This window comes from Oncorhynchus nerka, linkage group LG3, assembly GCF_034236695.1.
Source record: "Oncorhynchus nerka isolate Pitt River linkage group LG3, Oner_Uvic_2.0, whole genome shotgun sequence".
Taxonomy (NCBI): domain Eukaryota; kingdom Metazoa; phylum Chordata; class Actinopteri; order Salmoniformes; family Salmonidae; genus Oncorhynchus; species Oncorhynchus nerka.
This window is the reverse complement of record NC_088398.1, coordinates 52,644,121-52,665,709: the sequence shown is the minus strand read 5'-3', so window position 1 is coordinate 52,665,709 and position 21,589 is coordinate 52,644,121. Positions and strand designations below refer to the sequence as shown.

The 21,589-nt window shown below is 42.3% G+C and overlaps 1 protein-coding gene across 1 annotated transcript; it reads left to right on the top strand.

The window, feature by feature from the left end:
* Positions 1-5,806: 5,806 nt before the first annotated feature.
* On the top strand, positions 5,807-20,041 carry LOC115110607 (beta/gamma crystallin domain-containing protein 1-like). The gene is made up of 7 exons (XM_029636419.2): positions 5,807-5,841; positions 6,063-6,305; positions 6,385-6,658; positions 7,986-8,049; positions 19,104-19,260; positions 19,391-19,630; positions 19,751-20,041. Exons 1-7 carry the CDS (start codon positions 5,830-5,832, stop codon positions 20,039-20,041), a joined length of 1,281 nt encoding a protein of 426 aa, XP_029492279.2. The 5' UTR covers positions 5,807-5,829.
* The last annotated feature ends 1,548 nt before the right edge of the window (positions 20,042-21,589 follow it).

Sequence of the window (21,589 nt, the reverse complement as noted above, 5' to 3'; positions counted from 1 at the left end):
ATATTTTGTGTTAACCAAATAAAAGTGATTGGTAATCCGTAGCAATTGAGTGTGCTGCATCATCTCAATAATTTGGTGTTTTGTAATTATATCTAGATATGGCATACCCACTGACGTTAAAGGCACATTCATCATCATCATCATTCAGACATATCTATTTCAAATATTAGTTTTCCTGGCATTGTTACTCGAAAGATTTGAATAACATTTACAGTTGAAGTCAGAAGTTTACATACACATTAGCAAAATACATTTAAACTCCTGTTTTTCACAATTCCTGACATTTATTCCTAGTAAAAAATTCCCTGTCTTAGGTCAGTTAGGATCACCACTTTATTTTAAGAATGTGAAATGTCACAATAATAGTAGAGAGAATGATTTATTTCAGCTTTTTTTCCGTTCATCACATTCCCAGTGGGTCAGAAGTTTACATACACTCAATTAGTATTTGGTAGCATTGCCTTTAAATTGTTTAACTTGGGTCAAACATTTCGGGTAGCCTTCCACAAGCTTCCCAAAATACATTGGGGGAATTTTGTCCCATTCCTCCTGACAGAGCTGGTGTAACTGAGTCAGGTTTGTAGGCCTCCTTGCATCGCACACTCAGTTCTGCCCACAAATGTTCTATAGGATTGAGGTCAGGGCTTTGTGATGGCCACTCCAATACCTTGACTTTGTTGTCCTTAATCGATTTTGCCATAACTTTGGAAGTATGCTTGTGGTCATTGTCCATTTTGAAGACCCATTTGCGACCAAGCTTTAACTTCCTGACTGATGTCTTGAGATGTTGCTTCAATATATCCACATAATTTTTATTCCACATGACGCCATCTACTTTGTGAAGTGCACCAGACCCTTCTGCAGCAAAGCACCCCCACAACATGATGCTGTCACCCCATGCTTCATGTTTGGGATGGTGTTCTTCGACTTGCAAGCCTCCCCTTTCTCCTCCAAACATAACGATGGTCATTATGCCCAAACAGTTCTATTTTTGTTTCATCAGACCAGAGGACATTTCTCCAAAAAGTACAATCTTTGTCCCCATGTACAGTTGCAAACCGTAGTCTGGCTTTCTTATGGCGGTTTTGGAGCAGTGGCTACTTCCTTACTGAGCTGCCTTTCAGGTTGTCGATATCGAGCTCTTTTTACTCTGGATATAGATACTTTTGTACCTGTATCCTCCAGCATCCTCCAGCAAGGTCCTTTGCTGTTGTTCTGGGATTGATTTGCACTTTTCACACCAAAGTACATTAATCTCTAGGAGACAGAACGCGTTTACTTCCTGAGCGGTATGACAGCTGCGAGGTCCCATGGTTTTTATATTTCCGTACTATTGTTTGTACAGGTGAATGTGGTACCTTCCGGCATTTGGAAATTGCACCCAAGGATGAACCAGACTGGTGGAGGTCTTGGCTGATTTCTTTTGATTTTCACATGTCAAGCAAAGAGGCACTAAGTTTGAAGGTTGGCCTTGAAATACATCCACAGGTACACCTCCAATTGACTGAAATTATCAGAAGCTTCTAAAGCCATCAAATCATTTCTGGAATTTTCCAAGCTGTTTAAAGGCACAGTCAACTCAGTGTATGTAAACTTCTGACCCACTGGAATTGTGATACAGTGAATTATAAGTGAAATAATTTGTCTGTAAACAACTGTTGGAAAAATTACTTGTGTCATGCACAAAGTAGATGTCCTAACCGACTTGCCAAAACTATAGTTTGTTAACAAGAAATTTGTGGAGTATGTTGAAAAACAAGTTTTAATGACTCCAACCTAAGTGTATGTAAACTTACAGTTGAAGTCAGAACTTGTACCCTATACCCTAATGCCAACTAAATGCTGTTATTTATGGGTATTTCAATTAGGTGATAAAGAAGGATTTTGATGTTAACTGTTACACATGCCACTTGGAGCGTAGCAACACCCTGCTACACTCAACTCCCCGTGGAGTGAAAGAGGTATGTGACTGCAGGTGCGGGTAAGGTTGACAGAGGGAGAATATATTACCATTAACAGGGAATTTATTTCTTCCTATACACAGTCATTTGGGGAAAGATGCTGGACGGAACCAAAGCAAAGAAAGTTAAAGAGCCCCCTCTCCTACCTACCCACAATTTACCTAACTACCGCGAACTGGTGCACTAACCAAAATACAGGGGATGGTCCACCCAGGTCTTACCTAGTGTGCATAGACATAGTACATACTACTAGTATATGTATACCCGCAGGCCTCTTGCCTAAGCACTCCCAAGGTGCCTTCCCCTTCCCCCCTGGGAACAAATGAAACATAATAATACAAACTTAAAGTGAACAATTTCACTAATCAAAGACAGTCCTATGGCATACACAAACATCAGCAGGACCAGCTACAAAATACTTAATAAATATTCATACAAACCAACAACAAAACATACCGAGAATCTCTCTCTCACTCTCTCTCTCTCGACAACCAACACAGGTCATACCAAGAAGCTCTCTCTCTCTCTCGACAACCAACACAGGACATACAGTGCCTTGCGAAAGTATTCGGCCCCCTTGAACTTTGCGACCTTTTGCCACATTTCAGGCTTCAAACATAAAGATATAAAACTGTATTTTTTGTGAAGAATCAACAACAAGTGGGACACAATCATGAAGTGGAACGACATTTATTGGATATTTCAAACTTTTTTAACAAATCAAAAACTGAAAAATTGGGCGTGCAAAATTATTCAGCCCCCTTAAGTTAATACTGTGTAGCGCCACCTTTTGCTGCGATTACAGCTGTAAGTCGCTTGGGGTATGTCTCTATCAGTTTTGCACATCGAGAGACTGACATTTTTTCCCATTCCTCCTTGCAAAACAGCTCGAGCTCAGTGAGGTTGGATGGAGAGCATTTGTGAACAGCAGTTTTCAGTTCTTTCCACAGATTCTCGATTGGATTCAGGTCTGGACTTTGACTTGGCCATTCTAACACCTGGATATGTTTATTTTTGAACAATTCCATTGTAAATTATGCTTTATGTTTTGGATCATTGTCTTGTTGGAAGACAAATCTCCGTCCCAGTCTCAGGTCTTTTACAGACTCCATCAGGTTTTCTTCCAGAATGGTCCTGTATTTGGCTCCATCCATCTTCCCATCAATTTTAACCATCTTCCCTGTCCCTGCTGAAGAAAAGCAGGCCCAAACCATGATGCTGCCACCACCATGTTTGACAGTGGGGATGGTGTGTTCAGGGTGATGAGCTGTGTTGCTTTTACGCCAAACATAACGTTTTGCATTGTTGCCAAAAAGTTCAATTTTGGTTTCATCTGACCAGAGCACCTTCTTCCACATGTTTGGTGTGTCTCCCAGGTGGCTTGTGGCAAACTTTAAACGACACTTTTTATGGATATCTTTAAGAAATGGCTTTCTTCTTGCCACTCTTCCATAAAGGCCAGATTTGTGCAATATACGACTGATTGTTGTCCTATGGACAGAGTCTCCCACCTCAGCTGTAGATCTCTGCAGTTCATCCAGAGTGATCATGGGCCTCTTGGCTGCATCTCTGATCAGTCTTCTCCTTGTATGAGCTGAAAGTTTAGAGGGACGGCCAGGTCTTGGTAGATTTGCAGTGGTCTGATACTCCTTCCATTTCAATATTATCGCTTGCACAGTGCTCCTTGGGATGTTTACAGCTTGGGAAATCTTTTTGTATCCAAATCTGGCTTTAAACTTCTTCACAACAGTATCTCGGACCTGCCTGGTGTGTTCCTTGTTCTTCGTGATGCTCTCTGCGCTTTTAACGGACCTCTGAGACTATCACAGTGCAGGTGCATTTATACGTAGACTTGATTACACACAGGTGGATTGTATTTATCATCATTAGTCATTTAGGTCAACATTGGATCATTCAGAGATCCTCACTGAACTTCTGGAGAGAGTTTGCTGCACTGAAAGTAAAGGGGCTGAATAATTTTGCACGCCCAATTTTTCAGTTTTTGATTTGTTAAATAAGTTTGAAATATCCAATAAATGTCGTTCCACTTCATGATTGTGTCCCACTTGTTGTTGATTCTTCACAAAAAAATACAGTTTTATATCTTTATGTTTGAAGCCTGAAATGTGGCAACAGGTCGCAAAGTTCAAGGGGGCCGAATACTTTCGCAAGGCACTGTAAAATACATTTTGATTTGTTTAACACTTTTTTGGTTACTCCATGATTTCATATGTGTTATTTCATAGTTTTAATGTCTTCACTATTATTCTACATGTCACAACTTCTACCGAAGTCGTTGCTTCGGGCGGTGCTTGGCGGTCGACGTCACCGGTCCTTTAATTTTCCATTGGTTTTGTCTTGTCTTCCCACACACCTGTTTTCAATCCCATTCATTACCTGTTGTGTATTAAACCCTCTGTTTCCCCTCATGTCTTTGTCAGAGATTGTTTATTGTCAGTGTTGTGTTTATTGTATAGGTGCGCGACAGGTCCTCGTACCCATGTTTGTTTATATTCTATTCTTATTAGTGTTATGGAGCATGTTAGGTGGACATTCATTAAAAGACTCCATTTTACACTCCGTTTGACTCTCCTGCGCCTGACTTCCCTGCCACCTATACACATGACTCTGACACTACAATGTAGAAAATAGTAAAACTTTTGACTGGTACTGTATATACTGTGCACTGGCCAGGGACGCAGCCATGGGTGGGCCTGGGAGGGCATAGGCTCACCCACTTGGGAGCCATGTTCAACCAACCAATTCCCCACAAAAGGGCTTTATTACTGACAGAAATACTCCTCAGCCACCCCCACCAAATTCTCAAACTACGTTGGAGGTGGCTTTTCATTGCATCTCTGGCAACAGCTCTGTTGGACATTCCTGCAGTCAGCATCGCAATTGCATGCTCCTCAAAACACGAGACATCTGTGGCATTGTATTGAGTGACAACACTGCACATTTTAGAGTGGCCTTTTATTGTCCCCAGCACAAGATGAACCTGTGTAATGCTCATGCTGTTTAATCAGTGTCTTGATATGCAACACCTGTCAGGTGAATGGATTGTCTTGGCAAAGGAGAAATGCTAACCAACAGGGATGTGTAACGATCTTCGTCTTCATCGGATGAGGAGTCGGAAGGATCGGACCAAAACGCAGCTTGGTAAGTGTCCATGATTATTTATTAAAACCGAACACTAAAATACCAAATAAAGTGAACATAAGAAATTAAAATCGAAACAGTCCTGAAAGGTGAAAACACAAAACAGGAAACAACTACCCACAAACACCAGGTGGGAAAAGGCTACCTAAGTATGGTTCTCAATCAGAGACAACGATAGACAGCCTCCTCTGATTGGGAACCATACCAGACCAAACACATAGAAAAGAAAACAACAGAATGCCCACCCCAACTCACGCCCTGACCAAACCAAAATAGAGACATAAAAAAGGAACTAAGGTCAGGGCGTGACAGGATGTAAACAAATTTGTGCGCAAAATTTGAGAGAAATGCGTTTCTTGTGCATATGGAACATTTCTGGGATATTTTATTTTAACTCATGAAACATGGGACCAAAACTTAATGTTGGGTTTATATTTTTGTTCAGTAATACTTCCAGGGACACTTTAATCTAAATGACCTTCAACATTGCTTTTAAGGCAGAAAATTCTAATTTTTCCCCCCGTTTGACTGAACATAATAACCCTTTCCCGTCTGTGGTGACAAAGAGTTGGAGCAACCATAGCAAAGCATGCAGCTGACTCATGTGTTTAATACAATGGAACCAGAGATTCTTTGGATGTCACATCAGGTATAAAACAAGCTGCAGACTAGCACAGCTGTAGCATTGCTCAAAATAACCGTAAACATGCATGGAAAGGTGAGTTCACCAGTTATTTTCAGTTTAGAGGTCAAATTATCTGAAGCTGTATATACAGTAAGTTTATTAGCAATATGTACAGTATTTACAGTAATAACACTATACAAAGTGTAATAATGCAGTACAGTGTGCCATTGTATTGTAACCAACAAAAAAGGGAAAGTTCTGAACACATTCTGGTCACGTATTGTTCTGGCTAATTGCAAGAGTATTTGTTGCAGATCATCTTCTTCGAGGACAAGAACTTCCAGGGTCGTTCCTATGAGACCAGTCAGGACTGCCCTGACATGTCCTCCCACCTGAGCAGGTGCCACTCCTGCAGGGTTGAGAGTGGCTTCTTCATGGTCTACGATCGCCCCAACTTCATGGGAAACCAGTACTTCATGAGGAGGGGTGAATACCCTGACTACCAGCATATGATGGGAATGAACGACTGCATCAGGTCCAGCCGTAACGTCCCCATGGTATGAACCACTACGACACATCTCTCACAACAGTTTGTTTTTAATAAACTAATCCCATGTTCAAAATGTATGTTAACAGCACAGAGGAAACTACAAGATGAGGATCTACGAGAAGGAGAACTTCGGAGGTCAGATGCACGAGATGATGGACGACTGTGACTCCATCCAGGAGCGTTACCATATGTCTGACTGCCAGTCCTGCAATGTGATGGACGGCCACTGGCTGATGTACGAGCAGCCCCATTACAAAGGCAGACAGATGTACATGAGGCCTGGAGAGCACATGAATCTCAGGGAGATGCAGGGACACAATGGAATGAAGTTCAGTTCCATCAGAAGGATCACCGACTCCTGTTAAATTCACAGCACCACTTGTTCAATGAAACAGTTGATTTTTAAATAAAAATGTGTTTTTCTTATTTAATATCAAGTATTTTGTCTTGTTCTGCAAAAAATCTAATGTTACCCAATACAACACATTTTCACCAGTCCAGTCCTGCTCTGTCATGATTCAAATATTTAAGTGTAATTTTCCATGAGTTGTTGAAACTCCATTGATCCTATTCTCTTTTTACTTTTGAATAAAAGCACCAAATTAGGCAGGCTACACCAAAGTATCACTCTACTACTGGAGCCCAATTTAGTAGAACTAGAGTCCCATGATTAGATTAAAAGAACAAAGAGTAGGTGAAAGTGTTGGAAGTGGTAATATAACTATCAATGCATAGCTTTTACCTAATTTTATTTTATTTATTTCACCTTTATTTAACCAGGTAGGCCAGTTGAGAATAAGTTCTCATTTACAACTGCGATCTGGCCAAGATAAAGCAAAGCAGTGCGACACAAACAACAGAGTTACACATGGAATAAACAAATGTACAGTCAATAACACAATAGAAAAGTCTATATACAGTGAAATCTAATGAATGTAGCTAAATGTTATTTTATATCTTTTTTTTAAATGTTTGTTGTGTTTTTGGTTGCATTTCCTTCCTTATTCCTATTTAAAAAGGTGAAATGACCAAGTACAGTGTCAGACCCAAAACATGACCCTGTAGGGACAGAACATGACGTGATGTCTGACCCAAACATGACCCTGTAGGGACAGAACACGACGCAGTGTCTGGCCCAAAACATGACATTGTAGGGACAGACCATAACGCAGTGTCTGACCCAAAACATGACCCTGTAGGGACAGAACATTATTTATGTATTTATTTAACCTTTATTTAACCAGGTAGGCTAGTTGAGAACATGTTCTCATTTACAACGGCAACCTGGCCAAGATAAAGCAAAGCAGTGCAACACAAACAACAACACAGAGTTACACATGGAGTAAACAAAAGTACAGTAATTAACACAATAAATAAAAATTAAAATGTCTATATACAGTGTGTGCAAATGGTGTGAGGAGGTAAGGCAATAAATAGGCCATAGTAGCGAAGTAATTACAATTTAGCAAATTAACACTGGAGTGATAGATGTGCAAATTATGATGTGCAATAGAGCAAAAAAGTAAATAAAAACAATATGGGGATGAGGTTTGTAGATTGGATGGGCAATTTACAGATGGGCTGTGTACAGCTGCAGCGATCGGTAAGCTGCTCAGATAGCTGATGTTTAAAGTTAGTGATGGAGATATGAGTCTCCAACTTCAGCGATTTTTGCAATTTGTTCCAGTCATTGGCAGCAGAGAACTGGAAGGAATGGCGGCCAAATGTGGTGTTGGCTTTGGGGATGAACTGTGAGATATACCTTCTGGACCGCGTGCTATGGATGGGTGTTGTTATCGTGTCCAGTGAGCTGAGATAAGGCGGAGCTTTACCAAGGAAAGACTCATAGATGACCTGGAGCCAGTGGGTCTGGTGACGAATATGTAGCGAGGGCCAGCCGAATAGAGCATGCAGGTCGCAGTGGTGGGTGGTATATGGGGCTTTGGTGACAAAAACGGATGGCACTGTGATCGACTGCATCCAGTTTGCTGAGTAGTGTTGGAGGCTATTTTGTAATTGACATTGCCGAAGTCGAGGAACCGTAGGATAGTCAGTTTTATGAGGGTATGTTTGGCAGCATGAGTGAAGGAGGCTTTGTTGCGAAATAGGAAGCTGATTCTAGATTTAATTTTGGATTGGAGATGTTTAATTTGAGTCTGGAAGGAGAGTTTACAGTCTAGCCAGACACCTAGGTATTTGTAGTTGTCCACATATTCTAAGTCAGAACCGTCCAGAGTAGTGGGCGGGTGCAGGCAGCGATCGGTTGAAAAGCATGCATTTAGTTTTACTAGCATTTAAGAGCAGTTGGAGGCCACGGAAGGAGTGTTCTATGACATTGAAGCTCCTTTCGAGGTTTGTTAACACAGTGTCCAAAGAAGGGCCAGATGTATGCAGAATGGTGTCGTCTGTGTAGAGGTGGATCAGGGAATCACCTGCAACAAGAGCGACATCGTTGATATACAGTTGAAGTCGGAAGTTCTACATACACCTTAGCCAAATACATTTAAACTCAGTTTTTCACAATTCCTGACATTTAATCAAAGTAAAAAGCCCCTGTTTTAGGCCAGATAGGATCACCACTTTATTTTAAGAATGTGAAATGTCAGATTAATAATAGAGAGAATGATTTATTTCAGCTTTTCTTTCGTTCATCACATTCCCAGTGGGTCAGAAGTTTACATACAGGTACACTCAATTAGTATTTGGTAGCATTGCCTTTAAATTGTTTAACTTGGATCAAATGTTTTGGGTAGCCTTCCACAAGCTTCCCACAATAAGTTGGGTGAATTTTGGCCCTTTCCTCCTGACAGAGCTGGTGTAACTGAGTCAGGTTTGTAGGCCTCCTTGTGCATACACGCTTTTCAGTTCTGCCCACAAATGTTCTATAGGATTGAGGTCAGGGCTTTGTGATGGCCACTCCAATACCTTGACTTTGTTGTCCTTAAGCCATTTTGCTACAACTTTGGAAGTATGCTTGGGGTCATTGTCCATTAGGAAGACCCATTTGCAACCAAGATTTAACTTCCTGACTGATGTCTTAAATAAATACATTTGTTTTGCTGAAGGCTTTTTATATTTAAAACTCATCTGATTGCATGAACCTGGATTTTTCTAACACTTCACACCTTTTTGTGGGTGTAATTTGTCCTGTTTTCCTGTATCTAACGCACACAGCTGCATGTTTGCGAAACCATTGTGAGACAGTAATTTTCTAAGATACATTGCTGTCACGCCCTGACCTTAGTTATCTTTGTTTTCCTTGTTATTTTGGTTAGGTCAGGGTGTGACGTGTTTTTGACCTGTCTAGGGTTTTTGTATGTTTATGGGTTTTCCAGTCTAGGTGTTTTTATGTCTATGGTTGCCTAGATTGGTTCTCAATCAGAGGCAGCTGTTTATCGTTGTCTCTGATTGGGGACCATATTTAGGTAACCATATGCTTTGGATAGTTTGTGGGTTATTGTCTATGGCTAGTTGCATGTCAGCACTCGTTATATATAGCTTCACGTTCGTTTTGTATAGTTTGTTTAAGTGTTCTTCGTTTTCATTAAAGAAGAATGTATTCATATCACGCTGCTCGTTCATCTCCTCTATACGACGAACGTGACAAGTGCCTTCAGAAAGTATTCAGACCCCTTTACTTTTTTCCACACTTTGTTATGTTACAGCCTTATTCTAAAATTGATTAAATTGTTTTTTCCCCTCATCAATCTACACACAATACCCCATATTGACAATATTTTGTGCATATAAAATGTATGTAAGTATTCAGACCCTTTACTCAGTACTTTGTTGAAGCACGTTCGGCAGCGATTACAGTCTTCTTGGGTATGATGCTACAAGCTTGGCACATCTGTATTTGGAGATTTTCTCTCATTCTTCTCTGCAGATCCTCTCAAGCTCTGTCAGGTTGGATGGGGAGTGTTGCTGCACAGCCATTTTCAGGTCCCTCCAGAGGTGTTCGATCGGGTTCAAGTGGTGGTTGTCCTATTGGAAGGTGAACCTTGAAACAAGCCATCGCTGGAGGATAATGCAACCCAAATGGCATGACTGTGAATTGGGAAAGGACCAAATCCAGTGCATAATGCAACCCAAATGGCATGACTGTGAATTGGGAACGGACCAAATCCAGTGCATAATGCAACCCAAATGGCATGACTGTGAATTGGGAACGGACCAAATCCAGTGCATAATGCAACCCAAATGGCATGACTGTGAATCGGAACAGACCAAATCCAGTGCATAATGCAACCCAAATGGCATGACTGTGAATCGGAACAGACCAAATCCAGTGCATAATGCAACCCAAATTACATGACTGTGAATTGGGAACGGACCAAATCCAGTGCATAATGCAACCCAAATGGCATGACTGTGAATTGGGAACGGACCGAATCCAGTGCATAATGCAACCCAAATGGCATGACTGTGAATTGGGAACGGACCGAATCCAGTGCATAATGCAACCCAAATGGCATGACTGTGAATTGGGAACGGACCGAATCCAGTGCATAATGCAACCCAAATGGCATGACTGTGAATTGGGAACGGACCGAATCCAGTGCATAATGCAACCCAAATGGCATGACTGTGAATTGGGAACGGACCGAATCCAGTGCATAATGCAACCCAAATGGCATGACTGTGAATTGGGAACGGACCGAATCCAGTGCATAATGCAACCCAAATGGCATGACTGTGAATTTGGAACGGACCGAATCCAGTGCATAATGCAACCCAAATGGCATGACGGTGAATTGGGAACGGACCAAATCCAGTGCATAATGCAACCCAAATGGCATGACTGTGAATCGGAACAGACCAAATCCAGTGCATAATGCAACCCAAATGGCATGACTGTGAATTGGGAACGGACCAAATCCAGTGCATAATGCAACCCAAATGGCATGACTGTGAATTGGGAACGGACCAAATCCAGTGCATAATGCAACCCAAATGGCATGACTGTGAATTGGGAACGGACCAAATCCAGTGCATAATGCAACCCAAATGGCATGACTGTGAATTGGGAACGGACCAAATCCAGTGCATAATGCAACCCAAATGGCATGACTGTGAATTGGGAACGGACCAAATCCAGTGCAAAATGCAACCCAAATGGCATGACTGTGAATCGGAACAGACCAAATCCAGTGCATAATGCAACCCAAATGGCATGACGGTGAATTGGGAACGGACCAAATCCAGTGCATAATGCAACCCAAATGGCATGACTGTGAATTGGGAACGGACCAAATCCAGTGCATAATGCAACCCAAATGGCATGACTGTGAATTGGGAACGGACCAAATCCAGTGCATAATGCAACCCAACTGGCATGACTGTGAATTGGGAACGGACCAAATCCAGTGCATAATGCAACCCAAATGGCATGACTGTGAATTGGGAACGGACCAAATCCAGTGCATAATGCAACCCAAATGGCATGACTGTGAATTGGGAACGGACCAAATCCAGTGCATAATGCAACCCAAATGGCATGACTGTGAATTGGGACCGGACCAAATCCAGTGCATAATGCAACCCAAATGGCATGACTGTGAATTGGGAACGGACCAGATCCAGTGCATAATGCAACCCAAATGGCATGACGGTGAATTGGGAACGGACCAAATCCAGTGCATAATGCAACCCAAATGGCATGACTGTGAATTGGGAACGGACCAAATCCAGTGCATAATGCAACCCAAATGGCATGACTGTGAATCGGAACAGACCAAATCCAGTGCATAATGCAACCCAAATGGCATGACGGTGAATTGGGAACGGACCAAATCCAATGCATAATGCAACCCAAATGGCATGACTGTGAATTGGGAACGGACCAAATCCAGTGCATAATGCAACCCAAATGGCATGACTGTGAATTGGGAACGGACCAAATCCAGTGCATAATGCAACCCAAATGGCATGACTGTGAATTGGGAACGGACCAAATCCAGTGCATAATGCAACCCAAATGGCATGACTGTGAATTGGGAACGGACCAAATCCAGTGCATAATGCAACCCAAATGGCATGACTGTGAATTGGGAACGGACCAAATCCAGTGCATAATGCAACCCAAATGGCATGACTGTGAATTGGGAACGGACCAAATCCAGTGCATAATGCAACCCAAATGGCATGACTGTGAATTGGGAACGGACCAAATCCAGTGCATAATGCAACCCAAATGGCATGACTGTGAATTGGGAACGGACCAAATCCAGTGCATAATGCAACCCAAATGGCATGACTGTGAATTGGGAACGGACCAAATCCAGTGCATAATGCAACCCAAATGGCATGACTGTGAATTGGGAACGGACCAAATCCAGTGCATAATGCAACCCAAATGGCATGACTGTGAATTGGGAACGGACCAAATCCAGTGCATAATGCAACCCAAATGGCATGACTGTGAATTGGGAACGGACCAAATCCAGTGCATAATGCAACCCAAATGGCATGACTGTGAATTGGGAACGGACCAAATCCAGTGCATAATGCAACCCAAATGGCATGACTGTGAATTGGGAACGGACCAAATCCAGTGCATAATGCAACCCAAATGGCATGACTGTGAATTGGGAACGGACCAAATCCAGTGCATAATGCAACCCAAATGGCATGACTGTGAATTGGGAACGGACCAAATCCAGTGCATAATGCAACCCAAATGGCATGACTGTGAATTGGAACGACCAAGTCCGGACCAAATCCAGTGCATAATGCAACCCAAATGGCATGACTGTGTGGCATGACTGTGGACGGACCAAATCCAGTGCATAATGCAACCCAAATGGCATGACTGTGAATTGGGAACGGACCAAATCCAGTGCATAATGCAACCCAAATGGCATGACTGTGAATTGGGAACGGACCAAATCCAGTGCATAATGCAACCCAAATGGCATGACTGTGAATTGGGAACGGACCAAATCCAGTGCATAATGCAACCCAAATGGCATGACTGTGAATTGGGAACGGACCAAATCCAGTGCATAATGCAACCCAAATGGCATGACTGTGAATTGGGAACGGACCAAATCCAGTGCATAATGCAACCCAAATGGCATGACTGTGAATTGGGAACGGACCAAATCCAGTGCATAATGCAACCCAAATGGCATGACTGTGAATTGGGAACGGACCAAATCCAGTGCATAATGCAACCCAAATGGCATGATCCAGTGCATAATGCAACCCATTGGGAACGGACCAAATCCAGTGCATAATGCAACCCAAATGGCATGAATGTGAATTGGGAACAGACCAAATCCAGTGCATAATGCAACCCAAATGGCATGACTGTGAATCGGAACGGACCAAATCCAGTGCATAATGCAACCCAAATGGCATGACGGTGAATTGGGAACGGACCAAATCCAGTGCATAATGCAACCCAAATGGCATGACTGTGAATTGGGAACGGACCAAATCCAGTGCATAATGCAACCCAAATGGCATGACTGTGACCAAATCCAGTGCATAATGCAACCCAAATGGAACGGACCAAATCCAGTGCATAATGCAACCCAAATGGCATGACTGTGAATTGGGAACGGACCAAATCCAGTGCATAATGCAACCCAAATGGCATGACTGTGAATTGGGAACGGACCAAATCCAGTGCATAATGCAACCCAAATGGCATGACTGTGAATTGGGAACGGACCAAATCCAGTGCATAATGCAACCCAAATGGCATGACTGTGAATTGGGAACGGACCAAATCCAGTGCATAATGCAACCCAAATGGCATGACTGTGAATTGGGAACGGACCAAATCCAGTGCATAATGCAACCCAAATGGCATGACTGTGAATTGGGAACGGACCAAATCCAGTGCATAATGCAACCCAAATGGCATGACTGTGAATTCAGGAACGGACCAAATCCAGTGCATAATGCAACCCAAATGGCATGACTGTGAATTGGGAACGGACCAAATCCAGTGCATAATGCAACCCAAATGGCATGACTGTGAATTGGGAACGGACCAAATCCAGTGCATAATGCAACCCAAATGGCATGACTGTGAATTGGGAACGGACCAAATCCAGTGCATAATGCAACCCAAATGGCATGACTGTGAATTGGGAACGGACCAAATCCAGTGCATAATGCAACCCAAATGGCATGACTGTGAATTGGGAACGGACCAAATCCAGTGCATAATGCAACCCAAATGGCATGACGGTGAATTGGGAACGGACCAAATCCAGTGCATAATGCAACCCAAATGGCATGACTGTGAATTGGGAACGGACCAAATCCAGTGCATAATGCAACCCAAATGGCATGACTGTGAATCGGAACAGACCAAATCCAGTGCATAATGCAACCCAAATGGCATGACTGTGAATTGGGAACGGACCAAATCCAGTGCATAATGCAACCCAAATGGCATGACTGTGAATTGGGAACGGACCAAATCCAGTGCATAATGCAACCCAAATGGCATGACTGTGAATTGGGAACGGACCAAATCCAGTGCATAATGCAACCCAAATGGCATGACTGTGAATTGGGAACGGACCAAATCCAGTGCATAATGCAACCCAAATGGCATGACTGTGAATTGGGAACGGACCAAATCCAGTGCATAATGCAACCCAAATGGCATGACGGTGAATTGGGAACGGACCAAATCCAATGCATAATGCAACCCAAATGGCATGACTGTGAATTGGGAACGGACCAAATCCAGTGCATAATGCAACCCAAATGGCATGACTGTGAATCGGAACCGGACCAAATCCAGTGCATAATGCAACCCAAATGGCATGACGGTGAATTGGGAACGGACCAAATCCAGTGCATAATGCAACCCAAATGGCATGACTGTGAATTGGGAACGGACCAAATCCAGTGCATAATGCAACCCAAATGGCATGACTGTGAATTGGGAACGGACCAAATCCAGTGCATAATGCAACCCAAATGGCATGACTGTGAATTGGGAACGGACCAAATCCAGTGCATAATGCAACCCAAATGGCATGACTGTGAATCGGAACGGACCAAATCCAGTGCATAATGCAACCCAAATGGCATGACTGTGAATTGGGAACGGACCAAATCCAGTGCATAATGCAACCCAAATGGCATGACTGTGAATTGGGAACGGACCAAATCCAGTGCATAATGCAACCCAAATGGCATGACTGTGAATCGGAACGGACCAAATCCAGTGCATAATGCAACCCAAATGGCATGACTGTGAATCGGAACGGACCAAATCCAGTGCATAATGCAACCCAAATTACATGACTGTGAATTGGGAACGGACCAAATCCAGTGCATAATGCAACCCAAATGGCATGAATGTGAATTGGGAACAGACCAAATCCAGTGCATAATTCAACCCAAATGGCATGACGGTGAATTGGGAACGGACCAAATCCAATGCATAATGCAACCCAAATGGCATGACTGTGAATTGGGAACGGACCAAATCCAGTGCATAATGCAACCCAAATGGCATGACTGAATGACCAAATCCAACCCAAATGGCATGACGGTGAATTGGGAACGGACCAAATCCAGTGCATAATGCAACCCAAATGGCATGACGGTGAATTGGGAACGGACCAAATCCAGTGCATAATGCAACCCAAATGGCATGACTGTGAATGGGAACGGACCAAATCCAGTGCATAATGCAACCCAAATGGCATGACTGTGAATTGGGAACGGACCAAATCCAGTGCATAATGCAACCCAAATGGCATGACTGTGAATTGGGAACGGACCAAATCCAGTGCATAATGCAACCCAAATGGCATGACTGTGAATTGGGAACGGACCAAATCCAGTGCATAATGCAACCCAAATGGCATGACTGTGAATTGGGAACGGACCAAATCCAGTGCATAATGCAACCCAAATGGCATGACTGTGAATTGGGAACGGACCAAATCCAGTGCATAATGCAACCCAAATGGCATGACTGTGAATTGGGAACGGACCAAATCCAGTGCATAATGCAACCCAAATGGCATGACTGTGAATTGGGAACGGACCAAATCCAGTGCATAATGCAACCCAAATGGCATGACTGTGAATTGGGAACGGACCAAATCCAGTGCATAATGCAACCCAAATGGCATGACTGTGAATTGGGAACGGACCAAATCCAGTGCATAATGCAACCCAAATGGCATGACTGTGAATTGGGAACGGACCAAATCCAGTGCATAATGCAACCCAAATGGCATGACTGTGAATTGGGAACGGACCAAATCCAGTGCATAATGCAACCCAAATGGCATGACTGTGAATTGGGAACGGACCAAATCCAGTGCATAATGCAACCCAAATGGCATGACTGTGAATTGGGAACGGACCAAATCCAGTGCATAATGCAACCCAAATGGCATGACTGTGAATTGGGAACGGACCAAATCCAGTGCATAATGCAACCCAAATGGCATGACTGTGAATTGGGAACGGACCAAATCCAGTGCATAATGCAACCCAAATGGCATGACTGTGAATTGGGAACGGACCAAATCCAGTGCATAATGCAACCCAAATGGCATGACTGTGAATTGGGAACGGACCAAATCCAGTGCATAATGCAACCCAAATGGCATGACTGTGAATTGGGAACGGACCAAATCCAGTGCATAATGCAACCCAAATGGCATGACTGTGAATTGGGAACGGACCAAATCCAGTGCATAATGCAACCCAAATGGCATGACTGTGAATTGGGAACGGACCAAATCCAGTGCATAATGCAACCCAAATGGCATGACTGTGAATTGGGAACGGACCAAATCCAGTGCATAATGCAACCCAAATGGCATGACTGTGAATTGGGAACGGACCAAATCCAGTGCATAATGCAACCCAAATGGCATGACTGTGAATTGGGAACGGACCAAATCCAGTGCATAATGCAACCAAATGGCAAATGGCATGACTGTGAATTGGGAACGGACCAAATCCAGTGCATAATGCAACCCAAATGGCATGACTGTGAATTGGGAACGGACCAAATCCAGTGCATAATGCAACCCAAATGGCATGACCAAACAGTGCATTATGCAACCCAAATGGCATGACTGGAACAGACCAAATCCAGTGCATAATGCAACCCAAATGGCATGACTGTGAATTGGGTGCGGACCAAATCCAGTGCATAATGCAACCCAAATGGCATGACTGTGAATTGGGAACGGACCAAATCCAGTGCATAATGCAACCCAAATGGCATGACTGTGAATTGGGAACGGACCAAATCCAGTGCATAATGCAACCCAAATGGCATGACTGTGAATTGGGAACGGACCAAATCCAGTGCATAATGCAACCCAAATGGCATGACTGTGAATTGGGAACGGACCAAATCCAGTGCATAATGCAACCCAAATGGCATGACTGTGAATCGGAACAGACCAAATCCAGTGCATAATGCAACCCAAATGGCATGACTGTGAATTGGGAACGGACCAAATCCAGTGCATAATGCAACCCAAATGGCATGACTGTGAATTGGGAACGGACCAAATCCAGTGCATAATGCAACCCAAATGGCATGACTGTGAATCGGAACAGACCAAATCCAGTGCATAATGCAACCCAAATGGCATGACTGTGAATTGGGAACGGACCAAATCCAGTGCATAATGCAACCCAAATGGCATGACTGTGTATTGGGAACGGACCAAATCCAGTGCATAATGCAACCCAAATGGCATGACTGTGAATCGGAACAGACCAAATCCAGTGCATAATGCAACCCAAATGGCATGACTGTGAATCGGAACAGACCAAATCCAGTGCATAATGCAAACCAAATGGCATGACTGTGAATTGGGAACGGACCAAATCCAGTGCATAATGCAACCCAAATGGCATGACTGTGAATTGGGAACGGACCAAATCCAGTGCATAATGCAACCCAAGCGGCATGACTGTTCCTAGGTCTGTTAATATTGTCGGAACAGGCCAAGGCCTATTAATACGAGCATGGCATTATTAGGTGCTAGACAGTTACCAACTATTGAGTTATTTGAGGTAAGTAGAAGAATGTCTCCATTGGTACTGAATTATTTCCAAATAAATACCAGGTAAATATCAGTGGAAACATACACTCTTAGAAAAAAAGGTCCTACCAAGAACCTAAAATGGTTCTTCAGCTATCCCCATAGGAAAAGCCTTTGAAGAACTCTTTTTGGTTCCATGTAAAACTATTTTGGTTCTAGGTAGAACCCTTATGGGTTCCATGTAGAACCCTTTCCACAGAAAAACATGGGTTCTACCTGGAACCAAAAACTGAGCTTTTATGGGAACAGCCAAACACTTTTGGAAACCTTTTTTCCTTAGAGGGTATTAACCACTATACAAACCTTACTACAATGTTTTGGATTCCAGTTATACAATTTGTCAATTGATACATTTTATGCAGCAGTTTTGTTGGAGGATAGAAAATATCAACAACCATTTTATAACATTAGGATAAAAAAGAAATTCATCCACATGTATTAACACTGGGCAAGACCAGTTAATATGAATTTTAAAAATCAGTAATGTGTTATCTTTTTCTAATAGACTAATGTTTGAGTCATTATGCTACTATTTTTTGGTGCTTTTTTAAATATAAAGATTTAAATCGTAATAACCATGAACAAATGTCCGTTGGATTTGTTGATATCTCTGAAAAGCCTCGATATGAAGAATTCGCCTTCAAACTGTTATTCAACAGAAACAATAAAGAGATGGGCTTTCCTCACAAATGCAAACAGCCGCAAATAACGACCCTTTAAAGGCCACTTTGAATTGAACTGTACAGGGTGGGCCTCTGTGTCATATTGCTCTGTCAGGGGTTTGAACAATGGAGCCACATATTCTTTGGCTGTCGGCTCAAGTATAAAAGCGATAGGGGAACATACAGAAAATTGTACAATCCTGAGACCAATACAGTAACCGCAACCATGTCTATGGGAAAGGTGTGGGGAGCTTTGACAGAATTGGACTTTTAAGCTTTTTCTAATTTGTTTATAACAATCAATCAATTGTACTGTACTGTTAGAACTACAATTTGTTTTTGTAAATTATGGTTTTGTTGTGTGTATTTAGATCATCTTCTACGAGGACAGGAACTTCCAGGGTCGTTCCTATGAGACCTCCAGCGACTGCCCTGAGCTGACCTCCTACCTGAGCAGGTGCAACTCCTGCAGGGTTGAAAGCGGCTGCTTCATGGTCTATGATCATTCCAACTTCCAGGGAAACCAGTACTTTGTGAGAAGGGGAGAGTATGGTGACCACCAGCGTATGGGCATGAACGATTGCATCAGGTCTTGCCGTAACATCCCCATGGTAAATTGAAAGGAATCTGTTCATTGACTCCCATAGGCCATACAGACAGTTCCAGCAAAAGCAATGTGAACGTATATTTCGCACAATTTGGTAAAACACCTTTCCCATATCCGTTTACAGCACAGAGGAAACTTTAGGATGAGGATGTACGAGAAGGAGAACTTCGGAGGTCAGATGCACGAGCTGAGCGATGACTGTGAGTCCATGACCGATCGTTTCCGCATGAACGACATGCAGTCCTGCAATGTGATGGACGGCCACTGGCTGATGTACGAGCAGCCCAACTACAGAGGCAGGCAGATGTACATGAGGCCTGGAGAGTACAGGAACATGAGAGAGTTGAGCATGCACATGGGCTCCAACCCCATGAGGGTCAACAGCATGAGGCGTATCATGGATTCTTGTTATTAAACGCACCAATGTCTAAAATTTGAGTATCAATAAAATCACTTACCTTTTAAATTGAAGTCTCATTTTCATTTGAGTCCTTGGTTCGAGGTAAAGGTGCAATCAGAACATAATTCTGCATTTTCATATGGTTAATTTTCCCAGTGCAACGGGAGCAATACACCAGGACATGTCCTCCCCAGGTGATGAGGTTGTTACGATGCATACCATTTCAAAACTTGATGTGGAGTTTAATGGAATTAAAATCTGTTAAAACCACCACTAAGCTTAATGTTGAATGAAATGTTAGTAAGTACGGTCTATTCTAGTAGTAAGTCAACAATTTGTAGAAAATACTTTGTATTAGCATCAGTATACAGCTCATGCTTCAGCTGCATCAGCTCTTATTATTCATACTGTAAAGGAAAAACAGGAATTGTGGATATTTGTTGGGCATTCCTCTTTGGAATGTTTAAACAGCTAAGAAACAGTACATGTTTTATTTTTATTAAAGTGGCAACTTACTGTAATACACCTCCAAGGCTGTACAATGTATGCTCCACAAATACAGCCATCCACAAGTCACAGCAAACCCAGGAGAGGGCAGCATCTCCACAGTATAATAGCAGAGTTCTGGATTATGTGTACAGATGAAGGCCCAAGAAAAGTGATTCAGTCAAATAACTGTATCTCAATCCTGTACAGTGGGAGGTTTATTAGTTTAACCATTAGATACAATCCTTATATATATGTCAGACTCATCCAAAGACTCGCAGGCCCACATTATGATTTCGATAATTATGATTTTGATAATATTTTGTATTTACATTTTATACTAATATATTATTTTATATTATAAATGTATATCATGTTAATTTATACAAATACAATGTATATATCATAATGTATATCTATATATTCATAATGTAGATGTGTATACATTTCTATTAATTAAACAGTGTTGACGAATACTAAATAACACTAAATATACTAATTAGATTTAATGAATAACAAACAGATTCTTTATATATACTATGTCATGAAGCATTTGAATATTGTTCATTAGGAAGCTCATATAGCAACCTGTACAGAAACATGTTTCCTAAAAATACCAATAAACTTGGTTATCTAGCTAGAATAAGGCTGTCAACTCTCAGAAGATTTGACATTAACAAATAACCTGGGGTATTTGGCCTAGGATCTGCAGCTGTAGTCGTCACTATGTTTCCTTACCTTGAAAACAAAAGCCTCAATTGGTTTGTTTATGTTTTATTTTATAATTGTTTTATTTCACCTTTATTTAACCAGGTAGGCTAGTTGAGAACAAGTTCTCATTTGCAACTGCGACCTGGCCAAGATAAAGCATAGCAGTGTGAACAGACAACACAGTATGGGGATGAGGTAGGTGGGCTATTTACCGATAGACTATGTACAGCTGCAGCGATCGGTTAGCTGCTCAGATAGCAGATGTTTGAAGTTGGTGAGGGAGATATAGGCAGATGTAGTTATATACATTAATGTTTGATTAACAAAAAGAATGGAACTGCAATCTCTCAAATTGTACTGTATGTT